At 38.1% G+C, this 23,700-nt stretch overlaps 1 protein-coding gene across 1 annotated transcript in view; it reads left to right on the top strand.

Annotated features, from left to right (window-relative positions):
• The window catches only part of LOC146000493 (uncharacterized), a 288,360-nt gene that overhangs the window by 242,793 nt on the left and 21,867 nt on the right, over positions 1-23,700 (top strand). Inside the window, exons 30-34 of the mRNA XM_083138216.1 lie at positions 1,203-1,336; positions 7,711-7,870; positions 9,379-9,575; positions 10,779-11,044; positions 13,938-14,158. Of these exons, the coding sequence (XP_082994342.1) occupies positions 1,203-1,336; positions 7,711-7,870; positions 9,379-9,575; positions 10,779-11,044; positions 13,938-14,158 (978 nt within the window). The remainder of the gene's footprint in view (positions 1-1,202; positions 1,337-7,710; positions 7,871-9,378; positions 9,576-10,778; positions 11,045-13,937; positions 14,159-23,700) is intronic.

The following is a 23,700-nucleotide window of genomic DNA, read 5'->3' as shown; positions in this document are numbered from 1 at the left end:
CGACACCACTTCATCATATTTTGACTATTCATAATGTTCCCATAAACTTCAAATTTGATGATGAATGTCAGCTGGACATTCGCCTTTTCTCTGGAGAAACTGCATCGCAACCCACACTTTGTATTTGGCGGGATTCTTTATCACCGCAGTCATTTCCAGCATGTGTGACTCTCACAAGACTCAAGACTCATCACACCACTGTGAATGAACGCTACTGGAAAGAGTAAGGATCAAGGTTCCTGTCAGTGTTGTCAACTGTGTTGCCCTACATGTTTACCCTAAGATATATATCCGTTGTATCTTTACTTTCCTGACATGCCTCATGTATGTATACTTTCCCATTGTTTGATATAAATCATTGTTGTTCTGTTGCTTATTGTTGCCCTTTTTGACATTTGGTGTGATGGAAGCCTGATGAGAAATCAGAAATGTAGCAAACACTAAAGACTACAGTTTGCTTGTTTTTTTGTAGCAAGTAAAATGAAAATAAAATAATTTTAAAAGGTTTTTAAAAATTTAACAAATTAGTTTATTCAGAAGCTTCATGATTTCAGGAACATTCAGAAAGTAACTCAGGACTCAAATCTAGACAAAAACTGCCATTTTCTTGAAATTAATTACAAACAGCTGTCAGTAGAAATACATATTTCGGTTTTGGGAATATAATGTGATGTTACACACTGTAATATTAATTTTAGTAATAAGTACATTTTCGTACCATACTATGTCGTGCAATTCTGTCAAATTCAATGTAAAATAAACTCTTAAACATGAAATTTATGGTTTATTTGCTAACACAACATTTTCCTGAATTTGATTATCCTGTCTCTAATGCAAAATCAAGGGATATTTTTTGAGTTCAAAAAGAAAAAGAAAAACTTACTCAAGGAGGAATACAAAGGCATTCATTTGATTATTTCAGGCATTTTACATAATTATAAAATTATAAGAATAAGCCTATCAGAATGGAAAATATTTTTCTCATGTAATAAATGTAAAATTTTTAAAGCCACCTTGAGAGTTTACACATCATAACACCAAAATATAATTTTATGTACTAAATTTGCACTTTAAATTTAGTTAATTTTGTACCAACATTTTTTAAAACACACACATATATATATCTTCAGTTATAAGTTAAAAAATACATTTGAGGTAATAATAAACATTATGTATGATTTTTTTCTCTCCACTACTTACAGGGTGTCGGTGATCATGGTTGTGAATACATGACAGGTGGTTGTGTTGTGATACTTGGTTTGACTGGCCGAAATTTTGCAGCTGGCATGTCAGGAGGAATTGCCTATGTTCTAGATGTTGATGGTTCTTTCCGAAGGTATGTTAAGCATTCTCTTGAACAATGCAATATTTTTCTACCATTGTATTCTACTATTATTAGGGATTAATGTTTAATCTATAATAAGGATGGGCCGATATTAGATTTTGGCTGATACCGATAAAGTACCGATATAAAAGTTAAGGATACTGATAACCAATATTCTACCGATCCGATATAAAATTACAAGTGATTCACAACCTCCTTAATAAATGTACGTTACCAGATAAACCAAACTTTTGCAGTGGAAAAGAAGCTGTATATTTAGACATTTACTTTTTAAAAAAAAGTATACGATTTGATTTTATGTTTATCAACATATAAATTGTAACACAATTGCACAATATTGCATTAAATTTTAAGATAGTTATAGATATATCGGATCGGTAAAATAATCAGTAATTTTTTATAAAAAAACTGATACACCTATATGTGTAGATTGCCTGATACCGATAGTGATGATTAATCTGTCCCATCCATAATCTGTAATCTATCACTGAGGTTCGGTGACAATCTCAGTATGGAATTCAAACCACAAATAACTTTTGGACATCTGTACTGGAAATAAGTACTGCATTTGTTTTTACCATTGTGAAAGTTTTTGAATTGCAAGTTTTTAGTAAAATACGGCATTGGTATTATGTAGTATTTATTAATATCTCTACCTATAGATTAATTTGTATTTTCAATAAATTAATCAAAAATACAAAACTTTTGTACTTACGTGTAGCGAGTATCTAATATTTCAATTGACGTTTCGGGAACAACTGTTCCCTTCTTCAGGCTCTTTTTCTCGGCTACCAGAAATATGTCATAGCCATGTCAAATAATCTCAAACGTCAGGAAAAAAGGAAATGGTACAGTTTAGGTGAAGGCAGAATTTGGAAAATTTTTCTAAAACTTTTACTACCTCCATGTTCCCTCGTTTGTTTAAAACCATAGCTGTAAAAAGTTCTCGATCTAAAAACCTATATACAATTAAAATGTTAAAAAGACGCCCGCTCATTCACTTTCCCATGCTGACTGTTGGTTTATTCCTCGCCATATGCAGGAGGTTGTGTGTGTGCTGTTTCTCTCCTCACTAACCTTCCCCTCCAATTTCCCCTCTATTACGTCAAGTCAAGTTCGAAGTCACTTGCTATTTGAGCCTGGCGGATTACGCCTGGGGTGACTTGGAAACCTATTTTCTTGAATTCTTGTTTTTCCCATTTCTTGAACATCCCTGTCCATATTTCATCTACATTTCCATCTACTCTATTCTCCCTGTGTTTACAAATATAGGAGGCTTCATAAACGTTCCTCCTAATTGGTTTATTCTCTATCAAACTACTTTTCGTTTTCCAATTCCATGCCCTTCATCAATAATGTGGTCTGACAACCCTGTTTGGGGAACACCCTCTCTTACGTCTTTGTCGTGTTCCTTTCATCTTATGCTCATACTCCTGCCCGTTTGGCCTATATACTCTTTGTTGCACTGCTATTTAATACTGTATACTCCTTTCTTCCCCCCTTCATCTTCATCTTTTTCCATTCCAAACTTCTTATATTCCATAAAGTGTTTCTCTAAAGTTCTTGGTGCTTTCATTCCACATTTGATTCCATATCCCCTTACTACTTTTTCCACCTTTTCTGACACCCCTTTGAAATATGGGATTCCTATATACCTGAACTTCCCTTCGCCGTCCTTTATCTTCCCCCATCTTTTACGTCTTTTCCTTTACCTTTGCAATTAACCTCTTTTTCACACATCTTACGCACTCTGTTTAAGTGCCTCTTCATTTCCATCTCTTTGTACCCATTCTTTTTACCCACCCTCATTATCCATTCAACCTCTTTTTTAATTCTCCCTTATGGTTGCACAGCCTTATTGCTCGTACAAAGAAATTTAGAAACACATTACTCTTAGTCAGTTTTGCGTGTGCGGAGTCGCTGTTGATGTACATTTCCCCTGAAATGATGAACCCCTGTCCTTATGCTCTTGCCTTTTTTGCTAATTTCAAGATCCAAAAAGCTTATCCTGTTGTCCTTCATTTCCTCTTTCGTAAATTTAATTCTTTCTTCTTGTTCTCCCATTTTAGAAAACATTCTTTCCACGCCCCCGCTTCTCTGATAACCAGGATATTGTCGACATATCTACCGTAAAATTTAACCTCACTTCCCATTAAATTCAGGACTGCACTCTCTATATAGTGTAGAAAGATGCTGGATATTTTCCCTGAAACTGGGTTTCCCATGGCCAATCCCTCTTTTTGAACGTAAATTTTCCCATTATAGCAAAAATAATTATATCCTGTACAGAGGTTGAACCACCTTATGTATTCCCATGCTATCACCACACTAATCCGTTTCCCCATCAACCACCTTTGCAGGCAGTCAGCGGCTTTTTCTCTGGGAACACTGGGGTACAGGTTAACGACGTCAAAACTCATTATTCTATCTGAGCTTGTAATTTCTAGTTTTTCTATTTCCCATTTTACATCCCAAGTAGTTTTTGACACTGAATTCTGTGTTATCCCCGACTTCTTTGATTTTCGAAACCAAAGTTTTGGCCAATTTATATCCCAGGTTCCTTCCTTGTGTGTTTTTGGTATTCCAAATGCAATAGGGATGTTCCCTTTTTTACAGTCCTTGATTAAACCTCTTTTTCTCCACCCTAGCCAGTGTGATACTAGTTTCTATCCCCTTCTTTGTTTCTCTTCTTATTTTACTAATCGGGTTCTGACTCACCTCTTTGAAATCGTCATTGAAAAAAAATCATTCCTCCAATTTCCTTTTGTAATCATCTTTATCAATAATGACCATTTTATTCTCTTTATCAAAGCAGATTAGAAAAACATTATTGTCCTTGACCCATTTCTCGACACTATTCAACTTCTTTTTATACCACTTGTTCCTTTCTTTTTCTCCCACATTATTACCTCCCCCCTTAGTATTTTCCTTCCTGATTCGTTGTTCGATGATGTCATGAATCTTTTGCTTGACCTCCCTTTTCTCATCCTTGTCATCCAAAATGGCCCTTATTCCTTCCGCGGCTATGATAAATTCTTCTTTTTCTATTTCATCGTTCCCAATAGCAAATTTTTGCCCTTTCCCCATGATTACATTCAAATTTGGAGGAAGTTCTTTTTTAGTCAGGTTAAGCACTAGTCCCTCCTCCCCCTGCTATCCTTCCCCTTTTTTTCATTTATTCCTATATTGTTTTTCACTTTTCTCCCCCATTCTAGTTAATTTACCTTGAATCTTCATCCTATGCTCGCTTTTTGCTGCTTTCCCTACCTAAATGATTTATCATGATTACTTTCACACAAAAATTACTTAACTCTTAAGCTTCGAAACTTTTCTTGCAAAGGCTTAATGGATATTACCTCTCCATTCCCCCAAAATATCTAGACTGTTTGGGGAAAAAGCACTTAAGCCAAAAAATGCAATTTTACAGCTATTTACGTTTATTCTTTTAATAGCAAACATTGCAGACATGATGTACAAGTTGAATTACTACTGTTTAGAATCTTTACTCATGTGCAATGTAAAATTATATTCATAATATTTTCTTTAATTGATTCAGGGTGACATAAATGAATGCAACAGAAAATCGCAGTTTGTGACTTATGCATCTTTTGCCGAACACCTTAGATCAGTGGTTCTCAACCTTTTTCAGTCCGGGACCCACCTTGAAGGATATTACACTTCATGGAATCCATAAGCATGGGTGCTGGCAGAAATACTTGTAGGGATGTGCATCCAGTTTATAATCATATTTTTGCTAACATTGAGTACTTTAAGATGCCCTCATTTACAACAACATTGGTTGAATTTAAATTGTTAAAACAATATATCTTTGTAATTTAAATGTAATAGGTTTCTAAGTCAGTTAATACACTTTCGAGCCCGACTTCACGACCCACCAAAATGCTCCCTCAGGACCCAGCAGTGGGTCGTGCCACATAGGTTGAGAAATGATGCCCTAGATATAACCAGATCAAAATTTTGCACCACTCATTGATGATCCATTTTAGGAATACTGCAAAGTGTTAAACAATAAAGAAGAGAACACTGTAATCAGTGGCGGATTAAGCTTCCTCGCCGCCCCTAGGCACAAACTTAATGTGTGCCCTTCTCAAAAGAAAAGTAGTAACTTATTTGCACTGACCCAGTATGTAAGTTCCGTCTGAATATGATTGAAAATGGTTCCCCAAGGTCCCAACAGATTTCTGCCTTGGTTAGAGTGCCAACTAGCAGTTTTTGTGTTCTTCAAAATTTTCGTGTGATGCTAGAATATTTGAAATGTTTTTCCAGTCTGAAATGCCGTGAGTTGCGATGTTTGTCTTGCCCTTGAACAACCTTCATGATGCACAATAAATGGCACCAGTGCTGCACGAATATACCAAATAATTCCGCAAAATTGATTCTCCATTTAAAAGTTTACGAAAAAAACACTATTATTTAAAAATCTTGTCTTACCTGCTATGTGTCTTTGCGATTTAGAAAAATCGTTTTCAGCATTCTGATTAATTCCACGTCTTAGAAGAATGTCAATTGTAGGCTCATTCAGACACCACTCGGCAGGATCATCACTAATGAAATTTGCACTCTCACTGTCACAATTAGGAACTCCTACGAACTGAGGGGACACCACCTCAGGTGCACTTTCTTCCTCCACTAAACCCACAATATTTTCGACATTTTGCGTTTCACAGAGTTCACTCGATGTAGCCGCTTCCACTTCAATTTTTGAACTGCTTTCGGAAATCACTTGTTCCTTTCGCCTAAACAACGTGTCCACTGTACCAAGCTTTTTCTGTAAGGTTGGTTCTCTTTCACGCTTTTCGTTTCAAAGTTTACGATAAGCCACCCCACTTAACTTTGTTCCCTTCATGCTGCCTGCTGCATAAAAAAAAACCCCACCAAATCGCAAATGCACTAGCAACAAACTGAATGCACCAGCCAGAGAATACAGTAAGACAAAACTAGTTGCTGTCCACGCGAAAGCTGCACTCACTCACTTATCAGCAGTGTTTATGTGTTTATTTTTATTTTAAGACTGGCATTGTTACAGATAGGAGTTTCAAACAATCAGTCTTCTTTCCTGTCTGGCCATTAACAAAAGCTTAGTGGAAGATCGAGTGGTATGTATTTACAAAAACAAATCAACAAAGGCTGGGCAGCTTGCATTGTCATTGTAAGCGATAAAAGCCACAGCACGGGTTACAAACAAATTGATTGGCGCCTGAAGGAGGTAGAGCAACGAAACATTTCTTGATAACACATAAATCTGATACATCAAGGTTTCTTTCGTATGAAGCGAAAGTGTTACAAACCGTTGATTTGAAACATTGGTTTCATAGGTCTATATTGTTACTGTGTACGTAAGGCACTTTTTATTATTCTTGATATTCTGGAAAAAAGATTTGCCGCCCCCAAGAGTTGCCGCCCCCAGGCACATGCCTAGTGGGCCTAGTTGGTAATCCGCCACTGACTGTAATATGTTCATGTACCTTTTGCGAAAAAAAAATTAGGAGCGAAGAAAATCTGTTCGAAATGTATACATAATCTGCAAAAACAAAATAATTGGATGTATTCTGATTCATTGTGGGATGAGACAGATTATTCAGTTCGCGATTGTTATCAGCTAATACAAGCATGTCGATGATTTGTTACATAATTTACCAATTTGGTGTTTGGTGTACTCATTTAACTTAGTGAAAGAATCTGTCATTTTTTTGTTATTAGATATATACAGGTATATTCATATATTCAGTTTTGATGAGGTAAATGCCAAAATACATGATTCGTGTTCTGAACCAAACCAGACTAAAATCACCTGATTACAATTTTTGCCGGTGTATCACTGAATTAAAATTAATTTACAGTATTTCAAATATGAAGTAATATGTAAGTCTGCTTTCAACAAATAACTTACCTAATCTAACTATGAAAGAATTCATTTTAATCTTCTTCATCGAACACGGAAAGGAAGCAAGAAAGAAATTAATTGTCTAACTCAGAAGAGAGAAATTTTTCAGAAATTTAGGTAATCAAAAACTGAGTGTTGGCATATAAGACACCAATTCCTTCAGACCTATTTTTAAAGGCTAAATGTACATCTTATATGCTGGCAAATACAGTACATACATTAATTAAGGAGAGAATTAACCATCTTAATGGAGCATTTGTAATTTTAAAATTAATCAATAAAATATTTGTATCAGTAAATTTTTTATCGGTGTATGCAAAAATTGATATCAGTCCATCCATACTTTATATAATTGTAAGAGAAATTAAAATTAGTTAATCTCGTGAAAACTTGCAGAAAACTCAGAATCAACTCTATATTTTGTAGAGTGCCTAATTTGTTTTAATTCTATTTATTTCAGCAAGTCTAACCCTCAAATGGTGGAATTGTTGCCCCTGGAACAGCCTAGTGACTTAAAACTTGTTCAGTCATTGCTTCAGGAATTCCGGGAGAAGACAGGGTCATTAATAGCAGCTGACATTCTGGAGAATTGGCCTGCCTCAGTCTCCAAATTTATTAAAGTGAGTACACTATAGTCTTTGTCAACAACATTCTTGACCTTCTGCAAACACTCTTTCTTGCTTAGATCTGATGCATCTCTCCATGTCATTTGTTTTTCATTAATGTTACACTAGTAATGACTTGGTGAGCTTGGAAAGGCTTCACCATTGAATGTGCTGCTGCTTTCTGTCAATACATTCAATTCATGTTCAACCATAGAAAGCTAAGGCTTCATCAAATTGACGACACATTAAATACAAAAAAAAATAGTTTCCCCCACCCTTTCTTACCACATGATGCAATTGGAACAATCAGTACTTTAAACTGGATATGGGGGGGGGGGGGGGTTGGGGGGGTGATACTGTCTGTGTTGAATTGCTATCCACTTTATAAATTATTTGGTATTTATCTGTGTAGTCATTCTGACAAAGCATTAGCTTTAACGTAAGCAAATTTCGCATATCTGTGTTTTGTTTGGACAATAAAAAATTCACTTCTGTCATTCAAAATAAAATGGAACATTGTGGTTTTGCTGCTTTTCACGACTCATGGCACAGCATCCATCTATCAAACTTCTGAACCTCCTGTAATAATTCAGTTTTACAACTGAACTAAGGGCCCAATGGACACACTGAATCTAATGTGTAACCAAATGACTGGGAGCAGAAAGACAAGAAGATGGTTGCTCTGTGTCAGTTATGGTATGATAAATATTACTCTAGTGAACAGTTTTGTGACTTGCACACCACAAGGTCATCAATAGGGCTCGGATAATTATGCATATTGCATAGGCAAATGCATATTTAAGGATTTTTAACTAAAAATGCATATTTGTATGAAAATAAGTTGATTTTGTGCATATTTTTGTACCCACAACCAATACCAATCCTCTTTTCCTTATATTTTGCTATGGCTTTTTCCATTCTGTAAATGGATGTGTCATTTTTTTCAAACATTTTGAAAGCTTTATTGAAGTACTTTGCAATTCTACATGAAATGCTTTGCAACTGTGGTCATTTTGAGAACCAAATAATTCTCCATCCTACTCTTGTGGTTCTACTCTTGTATTTTTTAGATATCAAGATAACTGTTTTACAATTCTATTTATTAGGAATGATTCATATCTGTAACATCGAAACCTTGAAAAAATATAAGAATATTACCACAGAAGGAATATGTGTAAATCAAAGTTCCAAAAATGCTTTTTTGTAAATCTCATATTAAATCTGTAAAATTAAATAATACAAGTGTCAAATTGTCTCCCAACATGATATCACAAGGGATAAAGATAGAATTGCTACTTACAGATAGTTCCTTTCCAAACATTGACTAACACTGTCATTTTGTAATCAAGTAGTTCTGTGTTCAACTCCTGATGGGGTCAAATATATTGTAGTTCAGAACCCACTTTAAACTGTAGGTCAAGTCTCAGTTAACCTCCCTGAGAATGAAGTGGACTTACAACACTTTTTTTATTTACAAATTGTTAGGGAATGTGAATATTTTTGACTTACACCTTTTATTTCAGGTGTTCCCATATGAATACCAGCGTGCTCTGCAGCAGATGGCTGAAGCAGCTGAAGAAAACACTGTAAAAGACACAGAAATTGTAAATAGTAATGATTCTGCACCAAAACCTGACATGAAAGTTTGTGATATTGAAGAAACTATTTCTGACAGTGCAGTGGAAAAGAAACGTTATGAAAAGGTGTTAGATAAAACAAGGTCAGTATGAATAATATTCAACGTAGCATTTCCTCATTAATGTTTACACACTAAATAACACTATTTTGTTATGTATAGTTATTGTTCTCAATTATTGCCACTTCAGAACAAACAATCAAAATAGTATGTTCTTCTCAAATTACTTATCTGCTTTAGTTGGCACAAAGTAATGTGAGCCATATTAATAGTGACATTTTTACAGGTGTCAAATTTATAAATTTCTAGGGCTGACCAATACCGATGTCAATGTATAGGTGTCGGCCAATACCGGAATTTAAACACCAATACAGATTGATAGTTTTGCGGAGTCTCACTTTGTTCTGAATAAATAACAGCTATTTTAATATTCCAATGTAATTTTTGAATTGTTTAAAGTAGAAATGGACCAATGTGATATTTTTTGCTGATACTGATATAAAATTCCAAGTGGTTCATTCACATCCTTAATAAATGTAGTTACCAGATGAACCAAGCTTTTTCAGTGCAAAGGAAGCTGCATGTTTAGAAATTTACTTTTTTAAAAAATGAAAGAATGTAAATTATGTTTATTATCCATAAAAATTATAATGACAAAATATTGCACTAAATTGCAAGATATTTATAGATATATAATATATCAGTAAAATTATCAGTAATTGTACTGATAAACTGATACACCAATATGCCTATATGGCCAATACATCACAATTATACTCATGCATGTTTACTTAAAGTACAAAAGGGATGCATAAATAAGAATTGCAATAATTAACTTTCTTTCTTCCAAGTTAGTTATTTTATGTCACTTTTCAATCTGTTGGATTATTGCATTATTATGAATGCTGAAGAAATGAAATGGATGATGGGACAACAATGCCTTATCCAGGGTTCAAACCTGGGACCACTCTGCCATGGAGGCCAGCTACTATAATTTGAAAATAAATTAACATTTAACATATTGTGTTAATTCATTTTTTAAATAAGTTATCTAACTCTGTCCAGGGTCTCCCCAATGGTGCAGTGGTAGCATTGCCACCTTGTAATCAAGGGGGCCTGGGTTCAGTACCCGGTGGAAGCACATAGTGGTTCGGATCCCACTTTCAACTGTTGGTCCAGTCCCAATTAGCCTATCTGTGCATAAAAGTGGACCTAAAACAATAATCGATCAATCGGTTACTTTGTTCAGCCAGTGCACGTAAAAAAATGCATTTACCTTCTTTACAGAGGCTTTGTGAAGTACAAGCGCGAAACAGGAATGTATCGTCCAGTAGAGAAGAGACTAAAAGACTGGGATGAGATCTACAACTTCAGCCACGTCCGCAAAGGGCTGAGAGTCCAGGCAGCCAGGTGCATGGAGTGTGGGGTTCCCTTCTGCCAGAGCTCCCATGGCTGTCCACTGGGAAATATTATTCCCAAGTGGAATGATCTGGTTTTCCAAAACAACTGGAAGGAAGCTTTGAACCAGCTGTTGCAGACGAACAACTTTCCAGGTAATCAAGACACTAAATTAGTATTGTTTCTCTCAGGGTTGTTGAAGGTCCAGGAAACCATAAATTCTAATGGGTTCTATTGTTCTGCAATAGGATCGAAACCTTTTTACTCACATAATTTAAATTTGCCCAAAGTTGTTTATTGCATCATTTCAATATGGAACTTGGACTGGATTTAAATTGATCTGGAAAATACGTTTCCTGTATCATATTAAATTGATCTGGAAAATAAGTTCCTGCACCATATTTAAATTGATGTGGAAAATAGGTTCCTGTACCATATTTAAATTGATCTGGAAAATAGGTTCCTGTACCATATTTAAATTGATCTGGAAAATAGGTTTCTGTACCATATTTAAATTGATCTGGAAAATAGGTTTCTGTACCATATTTAAATTGATCTGGAAAATAGGTTTCTGTACCATATTTAAATTGATCAGGAAAAAAGGTTCCTGTACCATATTTAAATTGATCTGGAAAATAGGTTTCTGTACCATATTTAAATTGATCCAGATTAAAGGTTCCTGTACCATATTTAAAGTGATCTGGAAAATAGGTTCCTGTACCATATTTAAATTGATCTGGAAAATAGGTTTCTGTACCATATTTAAATTGATCTGGAAAATAGGTTTCTGTACCATATTTAAATTGATCTGGAAAATAGGTTTCTGTACCATATTTAAATTGATCCAGATTAAAGGTTCCTGGACCATATTTAAATTGATCTGGAAAATAAGTTCCTGCACCATATTTAAATTGATGTGGAAAATAGGTTCCTGTACCATATTTAAATTGATCCAGATTAAAGGTTCCTGTACCATATTTAAAGTGATCTGGAAAATAGGTTCCTGTACCATATTTAAATTGATCTGGAAAATAGGTTTCTGTACCATATTTAAATTGATCTGGAAAATAGGTTTCTGTACCATATTTAAATTGATCCAGATTAAAGGTTCCTGGACCATATTTAAAGTGATCTGGAAAACAGGTTTCTGTACCATATTTAAATTGATCCAGATTAAAGGTTCCTGTACCATATTTAAATTGATCAGGAAAAAAGGTTCCTGGAAACCAAAAAAGGTTCTTTACAATCTAGAACCCTTGCTGTTTTTCTCTCCCAGATAGAAATTGAATTTATTTACAATTCATAAACCTTTAACAACCCTAGCATTGTTAAAGATCAAGGAACTCGCCCATACATTCTAGTGAGTTCTATTGGGTTCCATAACAGGACCAGAACCTTTTGTTCTTACACAATTTAAATTTGGTCCAAGTTGCGTATTGTTTCACTTCAATACGGAACTTGGATCCAATTTAAACTGATCTAGAAAAAAAGTCCCTGGACCATATTTAAATTGATTTGAAAAAAAGGTTCCTAGACCACATTTAAATTGAACTGAAAAAAAAAAGGTTTCGAGACCGTATTTAAATTGATCCAGAAAAAAGGTTTCTGGACCGAATTGAAATGCTTTTACAGATAAAAAAGTTTCTGGACCGAATTGAAATACTTTACAGATGAATAGGTTCTTTATGGTCCAGAACTCATTTACGCTAGCTGATTTTCTCTCCTGGACCAGAATTGAATTTATTTAAAATTCCTGGACCTGTAACAACTATGGTTTCTCTCATACTTGGTTACCTCAGAGGTTACATAAAACTGTAGGTTAGGTGTAAACGGTAATCCATAAGGAGGCACCTTAACATAAAAATCTCATCAGATGTAAGTTACATTCTTGCAGAGAAACAAGACTGCAGTGGATCAACCGACAGCCAGTATAGTACTCTTGGGTTTTGTTTTTCTTTCCACATGAATTTGAAATCATAATTTAGTTTGTTTTTTAATGTGAATACAAAATTCCTTTTTCTGAGAGTACCTAAAATGAAGGTATGATATGGGAAATTTTAACATTTTCAAAAGCTTAGTAATTGTACAGAGTTGCAAGTGGTATGATACATCAACTTATATGTAAATAAAACTGCAATTAAAGGACTTACTCTCTATGTAGTTATTTTTATTGGTTGCGTTTGCAGCACACCATGAAGACATATAGGGATGTGGAGGTAGGGCTCCACACTTTATTGATGATGGCCAAAGGTGGGGGTGATGTGATCAGCACCATGCCCCTGCCTGCCTTTAACCTCCAGAGTTTCCTCCAGGAACCCACTTTATATGATGCTGGGTGGGTGCTGGAGCCACTTGAACAGGTGGAAAAAAATCCCGGTTCTCCCTCACTGGGGATCGAACCCGGGTCTCTCACATCGTAGTCAAATGCCCTGAAACAACTGAACTACCACGGCTCTATTTTATTGGTTGAGTGTTTCATATATTGTTATAAATTTAACAAAAAACTTGCAACAATTTTCAAGTATAATTACCTGTTTTCCATTCCCAAACTCCAATAGCTAGATGTAAACATATTGCAAGAACAATGCATGAACTGACAATCTTTCAACATTGTACTCCGATAATGTAAACATTTTTTTTAACCCTATTCAGTGAGGTGATTATGTCCTACAGCGATAAAAAATTTGTTGTTTATTAGTTGTTCTATAATGATTTACCAGCCTATATTGAGATTGTCCACATGAAAATTATGATTATTTTGTATTTAGGATGGTGAATTATTTTTTACATTTAATTCTATGCTATCTGAAGCTGATTTAATACAATTAGTGTGTTTTCCTTCTAAGTGTTCTGAAAGCCCCATTTTTCCTGTAGCTTTCCTAATATGTAGGTTATGTTCATGTATTCTTTTCTTAACATTTCTCTTGCATTGCTCCATGAGGAGACATTAGTCCCAGATTAAGATTAACCACACTTTCCCTGTCAACTTTTATTTCTGTTGAAGCAAGTATTTTTGGTTGTATTGAAGTAAAAATATGTTTGTTACAGAATTTACTGGAAGAGTGTGTCCTGCACCATGTGAAGGTGCATGTGTGCTTGGAATTAGTGAACCTCCCGTAACAATTAAAAACATTGAGTGTTCCATCATTGACCATGCGTTTGAGCAAGGGTGGATAAAGCCAGAAATTCCTGAAAAACGAACTGGGAAGAAGGTTGCTGTGGTTGGTTCTGGGCCATCTGGTCTGGCAGCAGCACATCAGCTCAACAAGGTAATGTTTTTACACATTATATCAATTCAATTGATTAAATTTTGTTGTGTTCGCCAAGTTACTGTGTATATAGGGTGTTTCATAAGTTCGTTTACAACGCTTGGGAGGTGATTGTATGAGTGAAAATAAGGTGGAAAGTTCATGTAACGAAATTCTGGAAACGGCTTTGTTGCCGAGTTATTGATGTTTGAAAATGTGGGAAAATGAATTTCCGAAGTGAATAATGGCAAAATCGGTGGAGAGAAGTCGTCGGTGTTGGGCGGTCCACTAAGATATTGGGTACGCTCTTGTCAAAAAATCACGCGGCAATGTTGTGCAATGTCGGCGCAAGGGATTCCCCAGAGGACGCGAACGAAGATGTTGACGGTAGTGGGGTGGGTGTGCGTTCTGCGCGAGCTGGTATCGATGAAAATTGGCATGTGTTGAATGGCACCAAAAAACAAAGAAAATTTCCTGAGCGAAGGGCACCATGACGTAAAAATGAAAAAATGAACTGTCATAGGTTGCATACCCTGAAGTGCACACAGTATGCTTAATGGAGATGTGAAGGGAACCTCATCACAGACGGTTTTCAAAGTGTACACCATATACTTCCAAGCAGAGGCGACAACGGCGAATCAAGGATTGTCTAGTGCGACCCAACAACCCCGGAGTTTCTGCTTCGATGCTGCAGCTACATTGATACTGCAACGAGGTCTTCGGCTGACACGACAGGTGTTTCGTAAACGAGGCGTTTCATCTCTCCCCAGAGGAAGAAATCCAGTGGCATAATTTCAGGCGATCGAGGTGGCCATGGCACAGGCCCTTCCCTGCCAATGCACTGATTGTGGAATACGGTATTGAGGAAATGGCGCACATTCCGATCGAAATGTGGGGCTGCACCGTCATGTTGAAACCACAGTCTTTGTCTCAGTGCCAAGGGCATGTCCTCTAGTAGTTCAGGCAAAACCTCACTGAGAAATGCTTGATAAGTGGGTCCACATAGGCGAACAGGGAGAATGTACGGTCCGATCAAATGGTCATGCAGTACCCCGCACCACACATTCACTGCAAATGTGTGCTGATGTGCCACTAGCAGTGCATGTGGATTTTTATTTTCCCACACATGACTGTTTTTACTATTGAACACACCAGTTTTCGTGAAGATAGCCTAATCAGTCCATAGTACCATATTCTGAAAATTGGGGATAGTTTCAATTTGATGAACAAACCATTGGCAAAAGTTCTCACGTGGGCCAAAGTTCCGAGGTAAAGGCCTTGCACTTTCTTCAATTTGTACGGGTGCATCACCTCTTCTGCCATGACTCGCCACACATTCACATGGGAGGTGTTTCGTTCGTGGGCTAGTGCATGGGTACTGGTGCCTGGATGATCCATCACTGCAGTTAGCACATCTTCCACAATCTGCCGTGTTCGCACACTTTGCGGTCGTCCAACTTCTCGACGAGGTGGCAACACTGATCCTGTTTCCCAAAGTCGAGTGTCTACAGTTTGAAATAAGGTGTGCGATGGTAACACCCTATTTGGAAAACGTGCCCCATACAGACGCCTTGCAGCACGGCTATTACCTCCAGCCTCCCCATAAATCAGATGCATGTCCGCCAGCTCTTGGGACGTGTATGCAGCCATTCCTTACACCGGGCTACAAGTGTTTATGGCCGTTAACACTAGTACACTTCACAGAACACGATGGGCTGTGGCTAAGAATTAACACGTAACACTGCTAGGTCAAATGTTTGCCCAACACTACTGTCCAAGAACCTCACGTCTTTCATTCAACTGTGAATGCTTAACAACCTGCTGCTGGCACAGCACCTGAAGCACGAATGGCACAGACACGTGCGCTCCTTCATGAGAAAACCTACACTGTTGGCGCCCCTAGCGGGAAATGTGGTACTTAACGTCAGATCATATGGACACCCATCTGCCCTTCAGGGTATGCAACCTATGACAGTTCATATTTTTCGTTTTTACGTCATGGTGCCCTTTGCTCAGGAAATTTTCTTTGTTTTTTGGTGCCATTCAACAGATGCCAATTTTCATCGATACCAGCTCGCGCAGAACGCACACCCACCCCACTCCCGTCAACATCTTCGTTCGCGTCCTTTGGGGAATCTCTTGCGCCGACATTGCACAACATTTCCGCGTGATTTTTTGACAAGAGCGTACCCAATTTCTTAGTGGACCGCCCAACACCGACGACTTCTCTCCACCCGTTTTGCCATTATTCACTTCGGAAATTCATTTTCCCACATTTTCAAACATCAATAACTCTGCAACAAAGCCGTTTCCGGAATCTCGTTACATGAACTTTCCACCTTATTTTCACTCGTACAATCACCTCCCAAGCGTTGTAAACGAACTTACAAAACACCCTGTATATTGCATTGTGTAACAAATAATGCTTTTCTATTGCTATAAGTGTGCATGTGTGTAAATGCTTTCCATCTATGTGGTCGAGTATGCCTAGTGGCCTACTTTTGAGTTTCTGTGTTAAAGTCCCAGCCTGGTATCTAATCACCACTCATCTTCATCATCACAATTAGCCAAAAGTGGAAGAAAAGTGGTGCTAAATAATGAAAATACTAATGCAGTACAAAAATTATTTGGATGCTGTCTAATGATACATTATTTCCCTTGTATTATGGTTATTACAAGCATAAAAACACAGTTTTCTGTTGTGACATTTCAAGAGAACGCACGCTCCCTTCAGCAGACATTTATCTTTAGTTTGATTCAAAATAAATGTCTGATGAAGGGGACGGGAGAGTGTGTTCTGCTGAAACATCATGTAACGTAACAGTGTGGTCAAACGCGATCGCTCAATGTAGTTAATTGGAAACGGCTGGGCTGCGATCGCGAACAAGGTAAAAACAAAACTTTAATATCCACACTTCACGCTACAATTTTTTATCTTCTTGTGTCGTACTTCCTGCACCGTACTGCGAGAGTTTACGGGCAGCAGGCACAAGAAGCACGAGACAAAAGGAGACCCTGAAAATAAGAAACTAATGAATTACGCACGCTTACGTCGTAGTTTCGAAGGGTTCGTCAGTGGATAGCAATACTTGCCTTCTCCGCTGTATTCTAGGTTTAATACTTGCGTTGTCCCGATGTAATATCCTTTCTCCTTTTCCAACGTTGCTAAATGTATAATCTAACAGTTGTCTTTTAACGTTAACTTCAATTTCGGGCTTTCGACCAATCTTTTTACGTTAATCTAGTTGTTTAGAGCATGCAACCAATATAATTAAAAGATCTCCACGATTCAATTCAACAAATATATATATATTCAAAGTTCCAAAATAGTACACTTTACAAGTACACACAATCCCACAAAAGACTAGAGTTGGGAGTAATTTTAACAAACAATGTGATATTATCAACAACCCACGCGTCCTGCGCGCTATTTCAATCTTCTCACATAAATTTTCATTTTTTAATGTTAACAAATCACGAGCATGCACATAAAATGCAGTTTAATCACAACCTTGTTCTTGGCTGGGCGAGACACTAGAATAGTTGGCGAGCACAAATTTGTATCTATAAATTACCTTAAAATGTACAGTTTATAAAAGAAGCACCCCGCTATTATTATTTAGATCAAGGAATGCCTCTCTTTTATTCTTAATCAAATGCCTCTCTTTTATGCTTAATCAAATGCCTCTCTTTTATTCTTAATCAAATGCCTCTCTTTTATGCTTAATCAAATGCCTCTCTTTTATTCTTAATCAAATGCCTCTCTTTTATTCTTAATCAAATGCCTCTCTTTTATTCTTATTATTATTTGTCATCGCATCGGTAGTGCTACCAAAAGGCGGACAGGTAGGTTATTAAACTACTAGATAGTAAATTGGAACAAGACGGCAAAAATCGCGATTTTCTACTGGTTTGACTATCAAGTGCGCACGTGCGTGCATTTAACTTCACTGACACAACTTTTGGGTGATCAAAATGATATGCTTCACTATCAATCTTTATACGCTGCCTGTGCGTGAATAAACTTTATTAAATAGTTCAATTATGCGTCTAGTCACGTTTTGCGTAGGATTCTTTAGAGTATCAGATTATAAAACGCGGCAGCAACATATAGTACAAGTTCACGCGGGCATACGCACGCCTTCTTTCCTTGACTCCTTTGTTTTGTTTAACGCGCACTCACCAATATATGCATTGGTTTCAAACACTTATCAGAAAGTTCATCGAGAGCGACAAAAGGCAAAAGGGGGGGGGGGACAACTGAAGGAGAACTACTGTTCGTTTTATAGAATTCGTTACTCAAGGTTCCATAAAAAGTCAAAAGCAAATTATCAATCGTTAGCAGCGAATGGCAAGATCGCAAGATGTAATCACCATTCCCATATCACGGTCAAAGAGATTGTTTTTGTACATACCTCCACTAACGTTCAATACACACCAAGACCCACGCCATCCTTCCACTATAATCGTTCAACAGGCTTCTACGTGTTAACGGTTGGAATGGCAGGCTTCACTTCAGAAAACTGTGGTGGAGTAGTATCTCTTGCCGACGAAGGATTAGACGTCGTGCCCAAGGACAGGCACCTGCCGTTCGGAGCGGAAGTAGGAAGTAGCTGCGAGAGGCAAATCGCACACGCCGACTAACTCGAGCAGCATATTTTACAAGCAGGCCAGTGCGGCCGAAATCGCCGCTAGAGGCAGCACCAGAAGTCATCGTGAGGTAAAGTGACCTCCGATGGCTAAAAAAAAAGGGAACGTCGCTTTTTCTTCACTTTTTTTTTTGAATGTGTAATGTTTGTAAAGCAAAAATAATGCAAACGTTACAAATACCCCCCACTAGAAAAGAGAAAGGAAAACCCACTGATATAGAGAAGGCAATGCAAATTACCAAGAAAAATGTTAGCAGGCAAGTATATACCCATTATTGACCAACAATATAAGAAATGGTAAAGCAAATAACACTAGTAAAAAAAAAAAATCCCAAAAATTAACAAAACACACAATAAGCACACTAAATCGTAATCACCAATCAGAGTTCAACTCTGACAATTTTTCATAATTAATACATAAAGTTCAAAATTTTGAAAACCAATTCTGTTGTCGATCCTCCAATTTGCAGAACATCGTGCACACCTCCCGGTCGAAACACCTCGATGTCTGACAAACTTCAACTCTCTCCTGACTGAAACATATCTGCTACGTTGTCATTCCTATGCATGCATGAAAGGCTACGCCGAATTGTAAAGAGGGTTGTAACACTGAACCATTTCCCAAAAGAGCACCAGTAGTATCTCACGTCCTCGTAGGAGTAAAAACATAGAAAATAAAAAAAACCAGGAATCAAAAACTAGAAAAGAAGGAAGGAAGAAATAAGAAATAGGAAAGAAGAGGAGGGAAATTACTACAACAGGGAAAAGGAAGGTAGCACTATTACAAAGATGCAAAAGGCAGGTATAACCATAGGATACACAACATATACAGAGTCAAATTTCAAGAGAGCATAATGAGCAGTATTAACAAACACCTTTACAAAGAATGAATAAAATCATTCATAAATACACAAAAAGCCTTAATTTTAAGAATAATACCTGAGTGCATAACAATAACCTTGGGAACAAAATACACGATATATATATATACAAGAGCTATCTAAGAAAAAGAAGTAGGATATACATCGGATGAACCAAGCACCACCACTTAAGAATATCAAAGCCCGTTATGAACAAGGGACGGGGGAAGATTGAAGCGTAACAGCAACATCTGAATCCGCTAAATCGACCGATTGAGGAACAACCTCCTCGTCACGAATAACATATGGCTTGACATGGGAGACATGAACCTTACGGACGATTTGCTGAGTGTCAGGGTCAACCAGCATGGCGGTAACGGGACCCAGCATTTTAAACACCTGAGCCGGACCCAACCAACGCTCTTGAAGCTTCGAAGATATGTGAAGCAATGCATTGCTATGGGGAAAGGTACGGTAAAGTACCATATCACCTGGTTTCAAAGAAACCTGGGATCTGGAAGGATCATATTTAAGTTGGCGAGAACGCCAAGACTTTAATAGATGTTGGTAAGCCTCTCCCCAGCGCTGTGCCCGCTCCGGCGAAGGAGGAGCTGCCAATTCGGAATCAGTTTGTAACTCCCAAAAAAAATTCATCGGGCCGTCTATGTCTCGACCCAAAATAATTTTAGATGGAGATGTATGAGTGCTATCATGCTGGGCGGTATTGAAGGCAAAAGCTATGCTTTCCAGATGAGTGTCCCATTTGGAGTGATCCTTAGAATGGTAACAAATTAATGAAGCCTTAAGGTTCCGTATGAATCTCTCCGCTAAGGAAGGATTGGGGTAATAAGCACTAGTGTAAATATGACGAATATTTGACTCGAATAGAAAATTATTAAAGAGGTTGGAACGAAAATAAGAAGCATTATCCGAGACCAACTCACATGGAGCACCAAACAACAAAAACAAGGTGCGTAGCTTGTCAATTATATGATGGGATGTAGCCGACCTGAGCGGAAACAGGGACACCCACTTGGAAAAGGCATCCACCACCACCAAAATGTACACATTACCCTTAGTGGAACGAACAAGAGGACCAACCAAATCGATATATAATCGACGCCAAGGGTGTCGTATAACCTCAGAAGATAAAAGGCCAGGAGGTTTACGGACAGCTAGTTTGGCCCTCTGACAAATGTCACAAGAACGGACATATTTGCGGATATCAGAGAAATAAGTAGGCCACCAGAAAAGCGTCGCTATCTTCTTGATGGTTTTATTGACGCCTAAATGCGCACCACCAACAGGAGTGTCATGATAATAACGACATAATAAATGTCGAAGCACGTGAGGAACAACAACTAGAGAAGAAGTAGAACGAGGCGGCTGCCAAATCAACAGATCCTGATGCAAATGATAATGCTTAACCTGGTGATTATCCTTCAACTGCGTAATAATAAGAGACAAATCTGGATCCTGGCTTTGCAGAACCGCAATATCTGATTTATTGAAGGGAATGATATTGAATTTGGGAGCCGCGCAAGCCAAACTGGTACAAGACGGAGATGTTACCATAAAATCATCAGAAGAATGCATGCGTGAAAGACAGTCGGCGACCGGATTTTTAGCAGAAGAAATGTGTTCTACATGGTAAGAGAAACGAGACAAATACAAAAGCCATCGACCAAACTTACCAAATTGTTCAGGGTGTTTTAACAACCAAGACAGAGCCTGATTATCTGTTTGGAGAACAAAGTGTTTAGAAGTTAAATATGTTTCAAATTTCTTGAAGCCAAACACCACAGCACAACACTCCGCTTCATATATAGATTGTTTACGTTCCAAAGTCGTACGCTTTCGCGATGCGAATGCAATGGGACGCAAGGAGCCATCCACTTCACGTTGGTTTAAGGTAGCACCCAGTGCCAAACTGGAAGCATCCGTTTGAAGAACAAACTCCTTTGTAAAATCGGGCAAAGCCAGAACCGTATGTTCAATAAATGCGGCTTTCAAATTGTCAAACCGAGTTTGATCCTCGGCAGTCCACACAAAGGTAGTGTCTTTCTTCCGCTTATCTGTCAGAAAAGACGTACGATCGGCGAATTGGGGAAGAAACCGGGAATAATACGAGAGTAAACCCATGACCTGAGAAACACCCTTCTGGCTTTTAGGAGCCGGAATATCTTGGATGGCTGAAATCCGATCCGGATCCATAACCATCTGGCCCTTACGAACAATATAACCGAGGTACTTAATTTCTGACGCCATCCAAATAGATTTATCCGGGTTAACAGTAAGACCAGCCGATCGCAAAACCTGAAGGACCTCTCTAAGATGTTCCATATGGGACGATTCATCAGGTGAATATATCAATAAATCATCTGCATAGGTCAAAAGGAACTTGTATTTAAACTTTCCCAACACCTCATCGAGAACTCTTGACAATATCTGAGTTCCAAGGTTGATTCCGAACGGAACGCGAGTATATCGATACTGGCCAAAAGAAGTGACAAACGCTGTCAAGTCTTTACTTCTCTCATCTAACCGTATCTGATGGAACGACTGGCAGAGATCCAAACAAGAAAATACCGCCGCTGATTGTAGATGTTGAAACAATAAGTCTATGCGCGGTTGTGGAAATTGATCATACGCTATCAGGCGGTTAAGGTTCTTGTATGAGCATACTAGACGGTGAGTACCGTTCTTTTTGGGAACCAGAAAGGCCGGGCTGGAGTAAGATGACCAGCAGGGCTCTATGATGTGCTGAGCCTGCAACTCTTCAATCTGTTTCCTCATTATGTCAGTTTGAACAGGATTAAGTTGGAAGGGTTTTGATCGAAAGGGGATATCTGAAATTACAGGTATCGAAACCGGATCCAAAGTGCAGGTACCAACCTTTTCCGTAACCACATCCTGAAATTGAAGTAACAATGATTGTAAGGATTGGTTATCTAAGTGAACAGGAAGAGGATCGGTAATGACGGACACATGTGAAGTTTCCGGTGAACTCGAGGAGGAACCCGAAAGGGCCTCGGAGATAGGTATCTGAGTAAGTTCAGGGAAAGCAATAGGTACGCCCTCCTGATGAAAAGGAAAAGATAAAAGTTGCGTCTCAAAAGAAATGGTCGCCTTGGTATGGACCAAAAAATCCGTGCCCAAAATTACTGAAAAGGGGAGAGCATCCGACACCCAAAAGCGCCATTGCCAAGTAAGTCGGTCGAGTCGCAAAGGTAGATAACAAAAGGAGGATAAGGAAAACGAATGATTAGTAACATCTCTCAATTCGATGGATTGGTCAGAAAAAATGGGAAAAGAACCTTTAAGGGTATTGAACAAGGAAGAAGAAATTATAGATACCGATGCAGCGGTATCCAGTAACGCCAAAACAGGCTGTTGATTAAGGAGCACCCGCATTGTGGGTTGTTGAGTGACCTTCAAACAAAAATGGATATTCGGCGTGTAACAAAACAGGAGGTGTGTCCACCTGCATTGTGCTAGAAGGCAAATGTAAATTGGAACCGGGATCTGGCTGCGTTAAAGACGCTACCGTGGGCATACATGATTGAACAGAAGGAGGATCATGGGACGAAGTATCGCAATCCGCGGAATCGTCCGCCAAAGGCAAATGAGCCGGAATGGCCGCAGTGTCAGGTTGTCGCTGGAGATTCCATTTCAATTCCGACTGCCAGATATTTTGTGCCAAAAGGAGTAAATCCCCAACAGTTTGAGGACAAGAATGCCCCAAAAGTAACGCGCGAGCTGGAAAATTGATACCCTCAATTATCGTGCGTAACAACTGAGCTTCAGACCATTCCACCGGGAGGGTTTGACAAGCATCGAAAATATCACGAACGAAAGAATACAAGCTTTCTCCGGGTTGCTGCACCCGATGTAAAACCTCGTTCTGAAAGGGCAACAATAAGGAATATGGAACCAATCGATTCCAAACCATTAACTTAAATAAATGCCAGGGCAACTTTTGTAAGAGGCCTTCCATCCAAATCTCTGTAAGTGGGGGTAAGGTATACTGTAAGGCCCATAACAAAACAGACTC

This window comes from Lepisma saccharinum, chromosome 16, assembly GCF_977018435.1.
Source record: "Lepisma saccharinum chromosome 16, izLepSacc3.1, whole genome shotgun sequence".
Classification (NCBI taxonomy): Eukaryota; Metazoa; Arthropoda; class Insecta; order Zygentoma; family Lepismatidae; genus Lepisma; species Lepisma saccharinum.
Note: the sequence above shows the minus strand (reverse complement) of the source record. Positions and strands in the feature narration are given on the sequence as shown.